General features: G+C 45.0%; 1 protein-coding gene across 1 annotated transcript; it reads left to right on the top strand.

Annotated features, from left to right (window-relative positions):
* The first annotated feature begins 5,962 nt into the window (after window positions 1-5,962).
* Window positions 5,963-8,216, top strand: LOC131247107 (uncharacterized). The gene is made up of 4 exons (XM_058247546.1): window positions 5,963-6,098; window positions 6,665-6,735; window positions 6,804-7,314; window positions 7,360-8,216. Exons 1-4 carry the CDS (start codon window positions 5,963-5,965, stop codon window positions 8,214-8,216), a joined length of 1,575 nt encoding a protein of 524 aa, XP_058103529.1.
* Window positions 8,217-17,217: the final 9,001 nt, after the last annotated feature.

The following is a 17,217-nucleotide window of genomic DNA, read 5'->3' as shown; positions in this document are numbered from 1 at the left end:
GGTGGTTTGTTTGTCTTGATTTTTTGTAACTGAAATCACTCATTTGATGGGTTTGAGATTACTTTTTTTCCCATAATTTTTTCTTAAAATTTATTGTAAGCCATAAGACATAATTGCTATTATGGGGGACCTTCCAGGAGATGCGAGACTGAATCTTCACGTACTTATTCTCCGGCTATAGATGAATATTAGTTTGATGGGCCGCATTTTTCCGACGCTGCCGTTCCGGATGTGATAGGAGATGACGATTCTTCAGCTGATGGTTCCCCTATATTGAAAGTTCTGATAGGGGGTTGGTAATATATGTGGTGGTCGGATGGATTGTTTCAAACCTCATCTCATAGGGGAGGTTTGAAACGTAATAGGCCTGCTGATGGAAGCATTTTAACTGATTGAAGGAGATGTCTGTCCCTGCTTCATTTCTCTAATACTGTTACTTTGTTTTAAACTTTATTTTGTTTGTTTTGTAAGACTGAGTTGCTTTTAACAGTTTTTACATTTTTAATTTAGTTTTATTTTCATTTCCCAAAAGCAATGAACCCTCCAGTGTATGGACCCCACCACTGATCATCTCATTTCAAATGTATAGTTGCTACAGATCTTGGTCCAGATTATTATATGCACAGTGCTGCGATATTGAGAGGTCCATAAATCACAGCTGGACCACGATCATGACTTGAATGAGGAAGGTTGGATATCCACGGTTGAAAACCCTTGGATAGGGCTATGTATCACATATGGACCACGTTCATGAGTTCAACGATGATTGAATGTCCACCGTTGAAAACCTCCTGAGAGGGTTATAAATCGGAGGTGGACCACACCACAAAAGTGACGGTGATTAGATATCCACTATATGTTACTTCTGAAAGGGTTAGAAATCTCAGGTGGACCATGCCACATGAGATAGTTCACGTTTGGAATCCCCGCACGCATATCATGGTGGGTCCCACATACTGTGTGGACCTGATATTGACAAAGATGCCTGATATATATATATATATATGTATGTATTGTACTCCGTAATTATACATGTTGGGCTCGACGAAGAGTCTCTTCCCAAACGTCGACACTGAATTCCACAATTAATACATATACAAATTCTGGTAAAAAGCAAACAGTGTGGTAGTTTACGAACTTCAAGATGTACACTGTGCTACAGTTTGTGGAATACTGTGTCCGTACACATTTACAGTGCAAAACAATAATATACGTGAATCTAAACACACACTAAAGTGGGCCACACCACAAGAAACAGCGGGGACATTAAAGGCCTTTTTGTGTACCACCAAATATTTACATTATAACTTATGTTAAGTAACAAAACTAATTAACTTGTGCACTTAAAATTACTTATTCTTTTTTTTTTTTTTCAGTTTTTATCTTTACATTTTTCTATTTAAGTCACATACGTTCTTAAAGCTACTCATAGCTTTAATATTTTTTTAACTTACTATCTTTTCACTTTTCTACTTCTCTCTCAGTCCATGTAAAAAAGGGCTCGAACTATGAATTGTCCACATTGAATGTGGGGCCCACACTTTGGACAAGGTGGGCTTCATATAATGGATAGTCCACATCAAAAGTCAGCCCATATTAATAAATAACCCACATAAAAAATGGACGTATATGATAGCAACCCACTTCAAAGGTGGGGCCCACACAATAGACAGTCCACATCAAAGGTAAGCTCCACGTGATGGGCAATGTACATTGAAGCTGAGCCCCACATGATGGATGGCCCACATGGACTGTCCCCATCAAAGTTTGGCCCTAATGATGAGTGGTCCATATTCAAGGCAGATCCCTTGTGATGGAAGGCCTACAGTTGAGGTGGGGCCCACATGATGGGCGATGGATATTGAAGGTGAGCCCCACATGATGGACAATAAGATTGATGGTGGCCCTATATGATGGATGAGCAACATTAAAGGTGGGCTCTACATAATGGACCATGCACACTAAAGGTCGACCCCTAATGATGAATGGCCCCGTGAACACTGCCTGCGAGCTTGACTCCCTCTTCGCCAAGTCTGTCTAGGGGAGAGAGGAGGACACTCGTGGGCACGCCACCTCTAGGAAATGTGGGAGATGGAGAAGGAATGTTTTTTTAAGTTTGGAGTTAGCGCTAGCTAAGAAAGCTGGAAGATCCATGGTCAGCTAGAATCTATGGAATCACTTTGGGCTCGAGAAACCATGAAACTTCTCGACTTAAATGACTTCGATGATAAGTCTACGACTATAAGATCTGGGTAAGGGTCTTGGTGATAGAAGATGAATGGGTTAGGCACCCTCTTCTATCCACACAGTGTGCGGTCTTTACTCCACGGGGTTTATAACTTAAAGAGAAATTTAATTATACAGTGTTGTACAACTAGCCATGCTTTGCATAGTCCCTTAAGGGAGCAGGGCAGGTGAAAATAAAGAGGATCCTAGCTTGACTTCGTGGGATTAATTAATTTTGGGTAGGCACATGTTTAAAGAACAAGCAATGGAGGAGAAAGAAAAATAAATAAAATTTGTGAGTTTATGATGATATATTAGGAATAGCCGGATTTCCCGGATTCCAAACCTACTTTTGACTTTGATGGCTTCTTTAGTTGACTTTTGTTTTTAGAGCCGGTTTCCTGAGTCGGGCAAGACCTCGGCATTGATTAGGAGACCTCCAAAGTCTTCGGAGAGCAGGGACCTCCTCCCAACATGCTTCTCAAACCTCTATAACTTTCTCGTGTCACTCCTTCCCCTGAATGGTTGTCGTAGGATCAAATTTATAGAAGGAAACCGTCAGCTCATGATCGGCCAATGGTGTAACACTTGTCATTTTTTTACTATTTTTGGCATCTGTAATAGGGAATCTAGATCTTTGTTAGGTGAAAAGTGGGCAAGGGTCTGTCGATGTGCGACAAACTGACAATCTACTTTTTGAAATTGCTTGTGGTGTAAGATACCACAGCTATGCGCGGAAGCTTGGCGGAGCTATGAAATGAAGTCTATGTCCTAGAGAGGGGTGATTAGGACCAAATAAAATTTGTGTCAATTAACATATAATTGCTTACTTAAACTAATATAACAATTTAAACTAAGTAAGACTGTTAACTCTAAGGATTCCAAGTCAATAGAGGGTTAAATCACATACACTACAATAAGTATGTTATTCAAGCAACTAGTATATATATGATAGTGTACATGTGTGTGTGGGATGTGCTAACTATTAACTCCTAGTATTCATCTAATCATGCATACATATAATTCAATAATCAATCACATAAGCATAATTAAATAAGTGCTCAAATGACAATCACAAACACAAGCATGTATAGTGATTCAGTGTCTCTACTATATTCCTAGCGGATGCACTCAACCTATGAGTGTGCCGAATTTCACTATTGGAGGTTTTAAATTAGGTTCACCTCCAACCTTTACAACCCTACATAAGGACCTAGCGTACACTCTTGTCGGAGGCTCATGCAAGAGACTTTATTTAGTTTTCTATCAGCTAACCAACAACCCCAGTCCTAGTCTAAATACTTACGTTTGCTCCTGTTGGAGGCTACACCCATGTCTGGTGAATTCGACCCTACACAAGAACCTATCGAGTTTGAGTCACAAACTCTTATACTTAATCCTACATAAGGAAAGATAGTATGAACTCACTAAATGACACTTACTTGTTGAATTGAGCCCCTTATATATGTCATGCTCGAGTTGCTTAGAATGCTCATTAGAGTGAGGAATCACTAAGAAGAAAACATGAATTTCATTAGGATAGAGCCTAGAAAGTTTGGTAGAGCTTGTGATGCACTAGGGTGTCTAAAATTTCAAAATACATAATTTGTCCAAAAATCCAAATGCAATATATATATATATATATATAATAAAAAGGTTCTAACGAACCTCTAATGACTAGGCTTGATCGAGCTAGGCTGAAAATGGTCCAGTGAATTTGATGGACTGTTTTGGCCATGTTCAATCGATTGAGTTCGATCGCTCGAGAGTAATTGAAGATTCCTCGATCAATCGAGCTCGTGCCTTGAGCACTCGAACTAAATCATATTTAGACCAGTTGCTTGCTAGATGTTTTTTCTCATGTTCAGTCGATCGACTCAATGGATAAAGCTTTGCTTGAGCACACCACTAAGTATGTTGGTTTGGGTAGTTCGATTTCTAGTAGCTCGGGATCTCCATATCCTATCTTATCAGTTTCGATAAGGCTACTAAGGCAAAGGGGTGATCACACAAGGTTTTGTTATTAAGGTAAGGATCATCTAGAGGTTCAAGGGTTGTTTTGGGTCAAGGTTAGGGTCACCAAGGCACCTCATTTACCTGTTTTTTACTTAATACTCCAGTCTTCGTGTGTCTTCAGTCTTTAGCTTCCAAGGGCTCAACCGACTCCCTGAACATAAACACACGTGATTAACAAACAAGGTACACAAATAAGTGCACTAACACTTTTCTCTCCCTGTGCCTTGTTGTATTCAAAAGTCTTGTTTTTCTCTTTTAGGTTTGTTTTCCAACTAAATTCAAGTATATAGGATTTACGATCGCTTGATTGAGACCATTAGATGTCCCGGTGGGTGTTCAGGTTTTATTCTCTCTCTTTTTGGCCAATTTCCATCGCTTCTTTGAGCATCCAAATGTAGTTTTATCGGGCTGACATACCGGTGCAATTTTTGGGATATGTGAGTTATTGACTCCGGTCCTAGTTTCCAAGGTTGGTGATTTCTCAATCGGGTCCAGTGATTGTTTTCCTGACTTGTCGAGGCCCTGCCTTCTATATTGATTAATTTACCAAAGTCATAAGGTAGCCCAAGGATGGTTTTATCAAAGCACAATTAAGAGATTCATAAGTACTTTTTCTCAATTTATGTGGGATGGCTATAAGGGCACATCCAAGGTGGGCCCTACATGATGGATGACCCACATCAAGGGTGGGGCCCATACAATGAATGGTTCACATCAAAGGTTGTCCCCACATGATGGACAGTGGATGTGAGGGGACCAAACAAACTTGAGGATAAATACTTATGATGTTGGAAACCAAACATGCTTTTATACTATTTGGCTAATAAGTATGTTGTTTACTGAGCGTACTTATATGTTAAAGAAGTGTAAACCAAGATAAGCTACTTGTGGCATAAGTAGCTTATCTAAAGTAACTTATGATCCAAATGCCCCCTAAAAAAGATGTTAAAACACACTTAGAACTCAACTTTACATAATGAATTTACTTTATATAGGTCTTAAATTATGCTTTATCAGCTATTATGAGTAAATCCGAACCGAGGTACATTGGGATCAATTTTGACATCAAAGGGCAAGGCCTCGGACTAGTATGCCCCTAGCTCGAAGTGAGTGTCCGATCTGAGGGCTCTTTATGACTCCGACCCGATTATCTCGACTCGGAATGCAGCACCACCAGCTCATCCAGTGTTCCCCCAAGCCGAGTCCTTCTACTTAGCGATTCAATCAACTTGTTCAAGGGCTTAGACCTTCAGGTATGAGCCAAGCCATAGGGTCGGCTCAGATAGGATCTTGGATAACGACAACATTAATGAGCGAGTCCATAATGCACGATTGGAGTAATGCCCAGCGCACAATCTCTATGTAACGGCTAATAATTGCATGCGGGCAGTTCTCGCGTAATGGTGATGACCGTGCCGAGATTATCGGACACATTTAAGTCAACCCTCAAGTATAAATACTAGTCATTTCTACAGGAATAGGTATGTAATCTCTCGCACCCTTGCCTATACTCTACTTAGACCCTGATCCTTAGCCTGACTTAGGCATCGGAGGGTCCCCTACTTGAGCCAGGGTCTCCTTTATCTGTTCATTTGTGCAGGACCAAGGTTCGCTCCAAGCTGTCTTAGCTCAAGGGAGGGTGGTGTAGATTTTTGCATCAACATTTTTGGCACCGTCTGTGGGAATTCCTAAACTAAAAGACTACAAAGCTTTACTATGCATGGCGAAAGGAAAGAAGAAGGCACTCCCGGTCTCGATCGCGGAACCCGATCTGAGCAGGCAACTGCGATCATCCTCGCTACTCCATGCAAAGTTAGCTCTAATAGGGCCATCTCAAAGGTCCCGGAGTCGAGGAGGTAAGTATAAGGCGATGCAGAACGAGATTCAAGCATTGAGGGATAAAATCAATACTTTGAGGCAACAACAGGGGCAGCAGTAGCCCCCGAGCCAGGAAGAGGTCATCTCAACTGCTTTAGAACCTATGTGGGTGAGCTCACAGGCCGGAGCATCTCAAAACGTGTCTGCTAAAGCTAACCCCGCACAGAATACGGTAACTCGAGCTCCAACCTACGTGTTATTGACCTCGGCGTTAGCTCCAACTGACCTTCGGCATGAGCTAGAAAGACGAAGAAGGGGCAATACGCCCGAGGCTGAAGCTCCTTGAGAGACCATTGCCAAGAACCGAAATCCATGGGAAGCCCAGCTCGAAGAACTCAGAAGCCAGATCAAGACTCTGCAGCAGAACCAGCAGACCTCGACTTCAACGGTAGTACAAGCAATGATAGAAGAGACCGAACCTCCATTCACTTCTGATATCATGAGCTAGGTGATGCCTCCAAGGTTCAGGATGCCTTCTATCATTCAATACTTGGGGTCCGGCGACCCCACCAATCATTTCAACTCTTACTGATCGTGGATGCAGATCCATTCGGCCTTGGAAGCAATGATGTGCCAGACATTCTCAATAACTTTGATAGGGGTTGCAAGGAATTGGTATTGATAGTTGAAGCCGACGTCTATCAGTACTTTTGTCGAGCTTCAGCAGATCATTCTTAACTCAGTTTATCGTCGGTAAGAAGAGCCAGAAGCCGTCCGCTCACTTACTGACCCTTAAACAAGGGAACAGAGAATCGCCAAAGGACTTCATTTCTCGCTTCAACGAGGAAGCTTTGCAAGTAGACAACTACAACGACAAGATGGCACTATCCACTATGATTAGCAGCCTCAAGGAAGGACGGTTCCTCTTTTCTATAGGGAAGAATCCACCAACCACCCTGACCAAACTCATCAGCCGAGCACAGAAATATACCAACACTGAGGAATTCTTCAGTTTGCGGAAGAATTCCCAAACCGCAGAGTCTTCCAAAGGGAAGAGGCAAAGAGATGATACACTGCAGCAGGTGGATAAGAGAAGATTGGATGACAACACTATTCAGGACAGGAGGTCGAGCAGAAAACCCGAGAGGAAGTTCCACACATACACCCCTCTCGACACGTCTCCCGAGCAGATTCTACTGGTCATCCGAGACCAGAGATTACTGCATTGGCTGAGCTGTATGAAGACCGATGCAGGTTAGCTGGACAAACGTAAGTATTGTCACTTCCATCGTGACCAAGACCACAATACCAGTGACTGCGTCGACCTGAAAGATGAAATTGAGACCCTCATTTGCAAGGGTCATCTTCGGCAGTATATGAAAGAAGAAAAACAGGCTCAGAAAGACGATCAACCTCGCCGAGCTGAGGAAGAAGCCACAGAGATCCAGACGATCTATGGTGGCCCATCCGGTGGCGGAGATTTAAACCAAGCTTATAAGGCTTACTCCAGGAGCACTGACCCCGAGCATTACATCCACTTGGCTAAAAGGCTGAGGAAAGAGCTCCGAGTAAACCCTTGCAGCCTCACCTTTATGGAAGATGATGCGTGGGGAATCCAGCATCCCCATGATGACACCTTAGTCGTGGTGATGACGATAGCCAATCGCAAAGTCTACCGCATACTGGTTGACATTGGGTGCTCGACTGATATACTTTACTCCAAAGCATTTGATAAAATGGGGATAGACCGGTCGCGCCTCCAACCTGTGAAGACCCCACTACACGAATTTGTCGGAGACAAGGTAATTTTTAAGGGTGCCATTTTCCTCCCCGTGACTTTGCTAGTGGATTTCCTGGTTGTAAACGTGCCATCGATGCACAATGTCATCCTGGGGCAGTCGTTCCTTAATGCAATGAGGGCGGTTGTCTCCATGTATCATCTGATGATAAAATTCCTGGCTAATGGAGGGGTTGGATATGTCCAAGGAGACCAGCGCGAGGCGCGAAGGTGCTACTCGATAGCAGTGAGAAAGGGCTCAGCAAAACAGGCCCTCATTATAAACATGCTCGACCCCAGGGACTCTGCAGAAGATTCCCTCACCAAGGACTTGGTGACTGTCCTGCTCAAGGACGCGGATCCGAGCAGAATAGTTTAGCTCAGGTTGTCGCTGAATTCTGAGCAACAAGAGCAGATGCTGGCTTTTCTTCGAGAACACAAGGACGTCTTCACATGGTCGCATGAAGATATTCTAAGCATCCCTTCAGAGATCATGGTTCACAGGCTGAACGTGGACCCGAAACACAGATCAGTGAAGCAGAAGAGAAGGGCGTTCAAGCCTAGGAGGTATGCGGCCATAGCTGACGAGGTATTGAAGCTCCTCAGTGTTAGCTTCATTGAAGAAAGTCACTACCCAGATTGGATCGCGAATGTGGTCCTTGTGAAGAAGGCCAATGACGAATGATAGGTCTGTGTAGACTATTTGGATCTGAATAAGGCCTGCCCTAAGGACAGTTTTTCGTGACCTCGGATCGACCAACTGGTTGATAGCACGGCCGGTCATGAGTGACTCACCTTCTTAGATGCCTACTCTGGGTATAATCAGATCGTGATGTACCCCCTAGACAGGCAGAAGATGACCTTTGTCACGGACAAAGGCCTCTACTGTTACCGAGTCATGTCATTTGGCCTGAAGAATGCTAAGGCAACATATCAGAGGCTGGTGAACTAGATGTTCGCCCAGCATATTAGTCGGACCATGGAAGTCTACATCGATGACATGCTCGTCAAGAGTATTAAAGCATCCAACCACATCTCAGACCTTGGAGAGACCTTCTCAATCCTCCGGGAGTACTGCATGAAGTTGAATCCCGCCAAATGTGCTTTCAGGGTCGGCTCAGGCAAGTTCCTCGGGTTTCAGGTTAGCTGGAGGGGCATGAGGCGAATCCCAACAAGATCAAGGCGTTGCTCGACATGAGCTCACCTCAGACCATGAAAGTAATTTAGTGTCTCACTAAACGAGTCACCGCGCTTGGACGGTTCATATCCAGAGCCACCGATAGATGTCTCCTATTTTTCCAGCAGTTGAAGGGTCACAAGAAAGTGGAATGGACCTTGGACTGCGAACAGGCCATCCAGCAGCTGAAGCAGTACTTGGGATCACCACCTCTGCTGTCCAAGCCCGAGGAGGGCAAGCCTCTATTCCTGTACTTAGCGGTCTCAACCTCTGCCGTCAGCTCGACGCTCATTTGAGAAGTAGAGGGTAGACAACATCCAGTCTACTACATAAGCAAGATTATGGTCCCAGCCAAAACTAGATACCCAAGCATGGAGAAGTTAGCCCTCTGCCTAGTTCTTTCTGCTCGGAGGTTACGCCCGTACTTCCAGGCACACTTCATTATGGTCCTTATAGATTCTCATCTCCAACAAGTCCTCTAGAAGCTGGAGGTGTCCGGGCGACTTACTAAGTGGGTGATAGAACTCAGGGAGTTCGATATTCAGTATCGTCCTAGGATTGCGATCAAGGGCTAAGCCGTGGCCAACTTCATAGCTGAATTCATCGTTCCGAGTAGCGAGATCGGAGACAAGAGTTTAGAGGCCATTCATGTAGCCCCTCTAGCTCTTCCTCTTCTCACAAGTATAGAGTTGGGAGAAGATAGATGGACCCTTTTTGTGGACGGGTCATCCAACTCGAAGCGAGCCAGTGCAGGGGTCATCCTAGTTGCTCCTGACTCAACCACCACCCAATATGCAATCAGGCTCGACTTCAAGGCCTCAAACAATGAAGCAGAGTTTGAGGCTCTACTATTTGGACTTAAACTAGCCACAAGTCTGGGAGTTCAGCTCCTCGATGTACGTTGCGACTCTCAGCTTGTTGTGAACCACATATCAATGGAGTATGAGGCCAAAGAGGCAAGGATGATATCTTACTTAGCCGAAGCTCGAAAGCTAATGGGGAAGTTCAGAGACTGCGTCATCAACCAGATCCCGAGAGCCGAAAACTCTTGGGCTGACTCTCTTACAAAACTGGCTTCAACTGTTAAGGGGAAGATTCTGAGGATCGTCCCCATTGAATTTCTGGATAGTCCAAGCATTGACCGATCTAATCGAGCCGACCAAGAGATGGTCAACCCAGTGCAGACAAATCCGTCCTGGATGGATCTGATCACTAAGTACCTCACCACGGGTGAAGTTCCTTAAGATAAATTGGAGGCTGGACATCTGAGAAAAGGTATTCCTAACCATACCTCAGGTGCCTTCGACTTGACGAAGCAGATTACGTGGTCCGGGAAATCCATTAAGGAATTTGCGAAAACCATTCCGGAGGCCGAGCCTTAACCCAGAAGATAATCCGTCAAGGATATTTTTGGGCGACAATCCAGGAGAATTTCAAGAACTTTGTTTAAAGATGTGACAAGTGTCAGAGATTCACTACTGTGCCGAGACAGCCCGCAGAAGAGCTGACCCCTATGAGTGGACCATGGCCCTTCACACAGTGAGGGATCGACATCATCAGGCCTCTGTCCCCTGGAAAGGGGTAGAACAAGTTCGCAATTGTGGCTGTCGATTACTTCACAAAGTGGGCCGAGGCCGAGCCAGTCGCTAAGATAACCGAGTAGAAGGTGACAGATTTTGTTTGGAAAAACATCATCTGTAACATCTCAAAAAAATCCATACAAAGACCCGAGTACCACCTCAGGTAAAAATCTATAAGGACCAAATCGTTTAAACATTAAACGAGAATTATTTAGTGCTAAACTAGGTTACCTGTGAAATTAGCACTAATTACTTTAAATACGAATTGCATGACCCAAACCGTGTAGAATTGTTGGCGCTACATTACCCTGAAACTTAGAATCAATCCCAAAACCTAGTTGCTCTCGGGAACACTAGTAAACTTCGTATCGGACCTGAACCGTGCATCGAAAGTCCGAATACTATGAAACCATACGATTATGACCGCCTTGCTAGACTTGAGTACCATCTCGAAAATCACGTCCAGATAGTATCCCGAAATGCACAACTTGAGCCCGGAGCGAAGTGTGTGAGAAACGGGAATATCTTTAGGAGATGAACACAAACTTAAGTGAATTAAGTCGTTCACTTGCAGGCCGAATCTAAGGATTTAGATCATCAGAATCTAACCCAATTACACCCTCAGATCAGGAAAAATTTCCAACACATGTCAATGAACTTGTGGCCCTGATCGAGTGCTGGTGACTGTCGAACTGAAACTGGTCCTCCGCGGTCGATCCGTAAATCCAATCAGACCAAAAACTTAGCCTGGCCTAGATCCAATGTCAGGGAGCTTAAATCCAACCAGACACAGAAAAGGGGCCTCCAGAACAGCTCTGTTGGACCGAAACAGCCAACTTTTGGCTATAACCTAAGTATACCATGGCCCTGGGGCCATTCCCATCAGTTCTGGGCCTATATAAGCACCTTAAACCCTCTCTCTCTCTCTCATTCCATACGAATTTACAATGCTAGGAGAGAGTAGAGAGAGAAAAGAGAAGAAAAAAGTGAGGAGAAAGTGAGAGAGTGTTGGAGTTTGTTCCTATGATTCTTCCCTGCCACTACACGCGCTTAACCATCGCTACCGTGTCGCTATACTGGTGATCTTGATTTCGTTCTCAGGTAAGAAATCCTAACCCTAAACTATTTTAGGGTTTCAAATAGAGTAAAGGATGAAATAGATAATCTATTTCATACTGTAGGTTGCAGTTGTGCCGTAGACGACGAGTTAGAGAACGAGTCTACCAGCGTAAGATGCGGACTATAAACGTTTAGGTTATGGTTTTCAAGGCTTTCAATGTCAGTCAATGATTTATGACTAACTTGAGTGCTATCACATATGCGTAGTTATGATGTTTCAACATATTACCCATATATGTAGGCTAGGCTATTTCGAATGCATTTTAAGTGTTTATTAAAATGTTTGAATGAATATGGAATTATGATTTGTGCTTGCTATGATTATTGATTGCTAACACATGATCTTTGTGCGTATGGAAACTCCTATATAGGAGGATTTGCTATAACATGTGTTTTAACTGGTTTATTACATGTATTAATATGTGTAGACTAAGTGTTTGATAAAATGCCTGAACGAAAAAATGCTGGTTTAAATGTATGTAATGAGGGTGTTGAGATAGATTCTCAATCCCCTTAACTATGATTATAGTATCCTTTATATAACCTATCTTACTACTATGTGCTGTATGGATGAAATGTCTGTGTATGGTAATATGTGTAGTATGTGTTTGTTAAATTACGCAAGTAGGATTTATATCTGATTTCAGTTGTCACATACTGTTTTGGATTACTACATGTAAATGCTATTGTTTGGAATGTGACTGAGGTTACGATGTAGCCCAGGTAATCGGTAATTGTCTATGAATGGTGGTTAAACTGCTTAACCACGACAGACACGCCCAATGAATCTGAGTCGTACGCTGCTTGTCGGCAGTGGTTAAGCCATGCGAAGTGTTTGGGCACTCCATATCGATCAGCTCGACGTATGCTCGTACTAGTCGATCTTGTCAAGCAACCTAGTTGACCCAATGTATGTTCACCATATATGGACGCTACTGTTTGAATCTAAGGAACCGACTTACCAGTGCAAAACCCCGTTTAACCTTGGTACCTCGATCCGCTAAGACTCATGAGCCGGGTATGGTGGTATGGGACACCGTGGTCGTGCTGTCGGCCTACGCTGGGGCGACGAACCTCCCCGTAGTGTCCAGTGAGCAACCCAGACTCGTGAGCCGAATACAGTGGTATGGGACATTGTATTCGAGCTGTCGGCCTACGACTAGGTGACGAGCCATTCGTAGTGACCTTGAGCATACTCTGAGACTACGCTGAGGTGACGAGCCTTTCTGTAGCAACTTGAGTATAAGTTAGGCCTGCATTGTGGTGACGAGCCCTTTGTAGCGACCTGGAACCGCAACATCATATGAGACTAGCTAGGACTGAGGACCCTAGATGGATCGTTATTTGAGAAATGATACAAGGGAGGTACCTTAGTTTCCTAACCTGTTGTATGAATAAATCTAAGTAAGAACTTGGCTAACACGACCATGCATCGTATTGCACGGTGCTTTGGCGAGAAAGTGCATAAAGGAAGGGGTGCATGCCGCGATCGTAAGATGTTGTCGCAAGTGGGAGTGTAGGCGAGGGCATGCATCATTACTACATACCATCCTCGCATTAATCAGAGTACTTAGGAGTATTTGTTTCATTGCTTTATCATTATTGCTTGACTGAATTGATAACATGTTAACCTTTGCTTTATAGCTCCATTGAGTTGATCACTCATTCTTACGTTCTGGGATGGTGTTTTAAACACCAACCAGACTCTATCTTAGAGCAGATTCTGGTGCGACGTTTGAGGCCGAGCCAGACTTCTACGATGATGAGGAGGAGTTCTCATACATGCAGTTATCAGGCTGGTTTACGTAGGCCGCTCTGACCGACGGGATTATAGGGATATATGATTAGTTGGACATTCACATTTTATCATTTAGTACTCTTTTGAATCATATATATATTTATTCAGCTTAGTAATGCCATCATACTTGGGAGGTTGGAAAACGCATCTATGTGCTTTATATATCTATCATAGTCTTCCGCTTGTAAAGTTTAACTGTCTCTGGAGTATGATTTGCTGTTTGGTATAATCTCACTCATGTTTAAGGCACTAATACAGACAACATTTAATCATCTTTATCTATGTTGCATAAGTGATGTGCTGGGACTCGGGAGTTGGGCTCCTACTCAACCCCCAAATTTCAGGGCGTTACATCATCTGTTGGTTTGGGATCCCGGGCACCATCGTGTCTGATAATAGGAAGCAGTTCGACAACGACGGGTTCCATGGTATGTGCCAAGGGCTCGGCATTACCAACACTTACTCTTCGCCTCGTCACCTGTAGTCCAATGGGCAGGTTAAAGTTGTGAACAAGGTGATTAAGCACCACCTCAAGACAAAGCTGGAAAAAGGCTAAGGGCAATTGGGCCGATGAGCTCCCGTTTGTGCTCTGGGCCTACAGGACCACACCTCAGTCGTCCACAGGGGAAACCCCCTTCTCGTTATCCTATGGCTCGGAGGCGATTGTCTGAGTTGAGATAGGGCTCCCCATTGCTCAAGTAAGGAGTTATCAATAAGAGCAGAATGCCGACCAGATCGTGATGAACCTAGACCTACTTGAAGAATTACAGGACACCATTGAGCTCCGAGTCGCGGCTCAACATCAACAAGTAGCTCGATTGTACAATTCCCAAGTCAAAATGAGGCAGTTTCGACCAAGAGATCTGATTTCTTCGCTGCGTCTTCTAAAATACTACAGAGCCTGGAGTAGGATCCCTTGTTCCGAACTGGGAGGGACCTTATCGGGTGGTCCGCTTGGCTAAACCAGGATCCTACCGTCTAGAAGACTTGGAAGGGCGACCATTGCCTTACCCTTGGAATGCCGAACACTTGAAAATCTACTACCCTTGAAAGAGGAATGTACGACTCGGATCGGTTATGTGTGACTCAGATTTACAAGCCATTTATGGCCCTTAATAAAAGCATTGTTTCTCTTCTATTTGGTCTACTGTGTGAAGGGTCATCTATCTTGTGCAGAGATGAACTCCTTTGGCGAACTGATCCCTTAAAGAAGGGGTCGGCTCGTCTTCTGACAATGCTTTGCTACATGCTGTGAAGGGTCATCTCTCATTTGCAGAGATGAACCCTTTGGCTAATTGATCCCTTAAAGAGGGGGTCAGCTTGTTATTCGACAATGGTCTGCTATACTAAACGGACAGGGGTTATTTCTCAAGTGCAGGAGTATGACCCCTCGGAATCGGTTTGCCACTCAACAGACTTAATCACAAACTACATAAAAAAAGAAGCAAACATTCATATAGAGGCAAAGGGCATTTCATTAGCGTCTAAAAATTTCAAGTTACAAAAATGTCCAGTAAAAAAGATGGAGAGAGGTCAGCCCGAGGTTAGATCCACTCGGGGCTCAGCTTCAGGGCCCTTCTCAGCCTCGGCTATTGCTGGGGGGCTCGCCTCTACTTCTGAAGATTGTACTTCCTCTGTTGCCAAGGCATCAATATCCAGCTCAGGATAAATGCCTTGGACTTCACCTAAACACGCCTTGTAGCCGGCATTGTAAGCGAAGTTATAAATTTTCTCCAACTCGTCAGCCCACTCTTTGGAAGATTTGAACTCTTTCATGGCTTCGGTGGCCTGAGCAACATTCGTAGCCTTGAGCTCGGAGCACTATTTGGTGAGACCTTCAACAGCCTCACGCTTGAAGGCCTCAAGCTCGGTAGCCAGACGAGCATTGTCCATCCTTGAGTCGACCAAGTCGGCCTCGGCAGAATCAGCACGAGCCTATAGCTCGTTGATCTCCCCCTGAAGCCCCATCTACTTCAAGTGGCATTCCCCCATCTGAGCCTTCAACCTCTCGATTTCTCCCAGTTGGACCTTTAGTTACTCTGCCTCCTCAGCCGAAGCCTTTAACCGCTCTTCCAGCTCGGCCTTCTCCCCTTCAAGCTGAGCCATTGTCCTCAGCCTCTCCCGACAAAGGACGAGCATCAGAAGCACTTAGAGGAGTAGTGGATTAAATCGACTAGTAACTAGAAATCAAAAAGCAAGAGACAAGAATAGGGTTGAGTTTACTATGTAACAACACGACATGAAGTCGTTTATCACTGACCCGATAGGACGAGTCAGAGAGCGGGCAATGGATGTCTTCATCCCGTGCTTGGCAGCCTAATCATTCAATAATGACACATGGTAGCCAGGCGCGAGCTCTTGTCCCTCGGAGGGGACCGGGTCGGCGGCATGTCTAGCATTGCTAGCTATGGAGGCCTGATCCTCGGCCTCGGGCGCTGAAGGACTAATCAATGTGTTAGCCCTATATAAGCTTTGCGGCGGTGAATACGAGGTTGAGATTCTCGGCATGGCAACCAAGTTGTGAGAAAAGCCTGATGCGGCAGTCTCTCCCACGACCTCCCTCCGAATCCCAAGAGGCAGTGACAGGTTAGCCTCAGAAGCCAGGGCTGGTGTTGGTGCTGGCGCTGGTGCTAGTGATGGTGATGGCGAGTGTGCCGTAGGCACCTCGGCCACAGAGGGTTCGGCCGCAACAGACTAGGGTGCTGAAATCTTCTTCTGAGCCGTTATCTTAATCCGAGCCTTTGGCATTGAGGCCAGAATTGCATCAAACGAGGGACGTGCACTAGAGGCACGCGCCGTAGTTCCCCTTTTCCTCTACGACCCTGCCGCCTTAGCCATGCTTGATCAATAAGACAAGTCAGACCTCTAATCAAGAGACTCGAGTGCATAACAAGCTATAAAGCTTACCCAAAGTGATGGGGAAAGGTCTGACTTTGCAAAAATCAGACGAAATGAGATTGTCCGAGCTAATTTTGTAATGCCAGGTGCAGCCCTCCTCGCTGAGCAGACGAGCTTGTGCTATCTAAGCTTGGAGGTGGGAAGATAGTTCTGGTGAACCCTTCAAATATTCTACAAGAGCAGATGTTAGAATAAAGAACAAGCAGTAAGGTGAGAAAGTTTATGAGTAATTGGTGAGTCTACCTGGGAGGCCAAATTTGGTAGGTACTCGGACTCGGAGGTGTTTAAGCTCGAACGTCGGAGCCTCCCACTCCCTTAAGACCCAGAACCATTTCCCCTTCCAGTCTTTATTGGAAGAAGGGAATTTGGCGACGAGCCCTGGGGTGTACGGAGCCCTGGCCGAGTAGTACCAATATGGCTCGGCTTTATCATGCTTCGCTTGGTACAATGCCAAGAAGTCATCCGACGAAAGCTCTTGGTTCTTCGCCTGTTGCCAGATGATGTACAACGACACCAAGATACGCCACGCATTTGGGACGAGTTGACCCGGGGCCAACCTCAATCGCGCAAGTAGCTCACGCACGAAGGGATTCAGCGAAAACTGAAGTCCGCATTGAGGGGCACAGATGAAGACTGCTACTTCCCCGTCAGAGGGGGCTCCAGGTCCATCAAGGGCAGCAGGGGCTCTTATGTTTATCGAGTCTGAAATCTGGTACTTAGCACCGATCCGAGCCATCCGAGACTCAGTTAGAATGGAGCCCCCTGGGACTCTCGCCTCGGATCGGCCCCCCGAGGGCCCCGCCAACGA

This window comes from Magnolia sinica, chromosome 5 (assembly GCF_029962835.1).
Source record: "Magnolia sinica isolate HGM2019 chromosome 5, MsV1, whole genome shotgun sequence".
NCBI classification, from domain to species: domain Eukaryota; kingdom Viridiplantae; phylum Streptophyta; class Magnoliopsida; order Magnoliales; family Magnoliaceae; genus Magnolia; species Magnolia sinica.
Note: the sequence above shows the minus strand (reverse complement) of the source record. Positions and strands in the feature narration are given on the sequence as shown.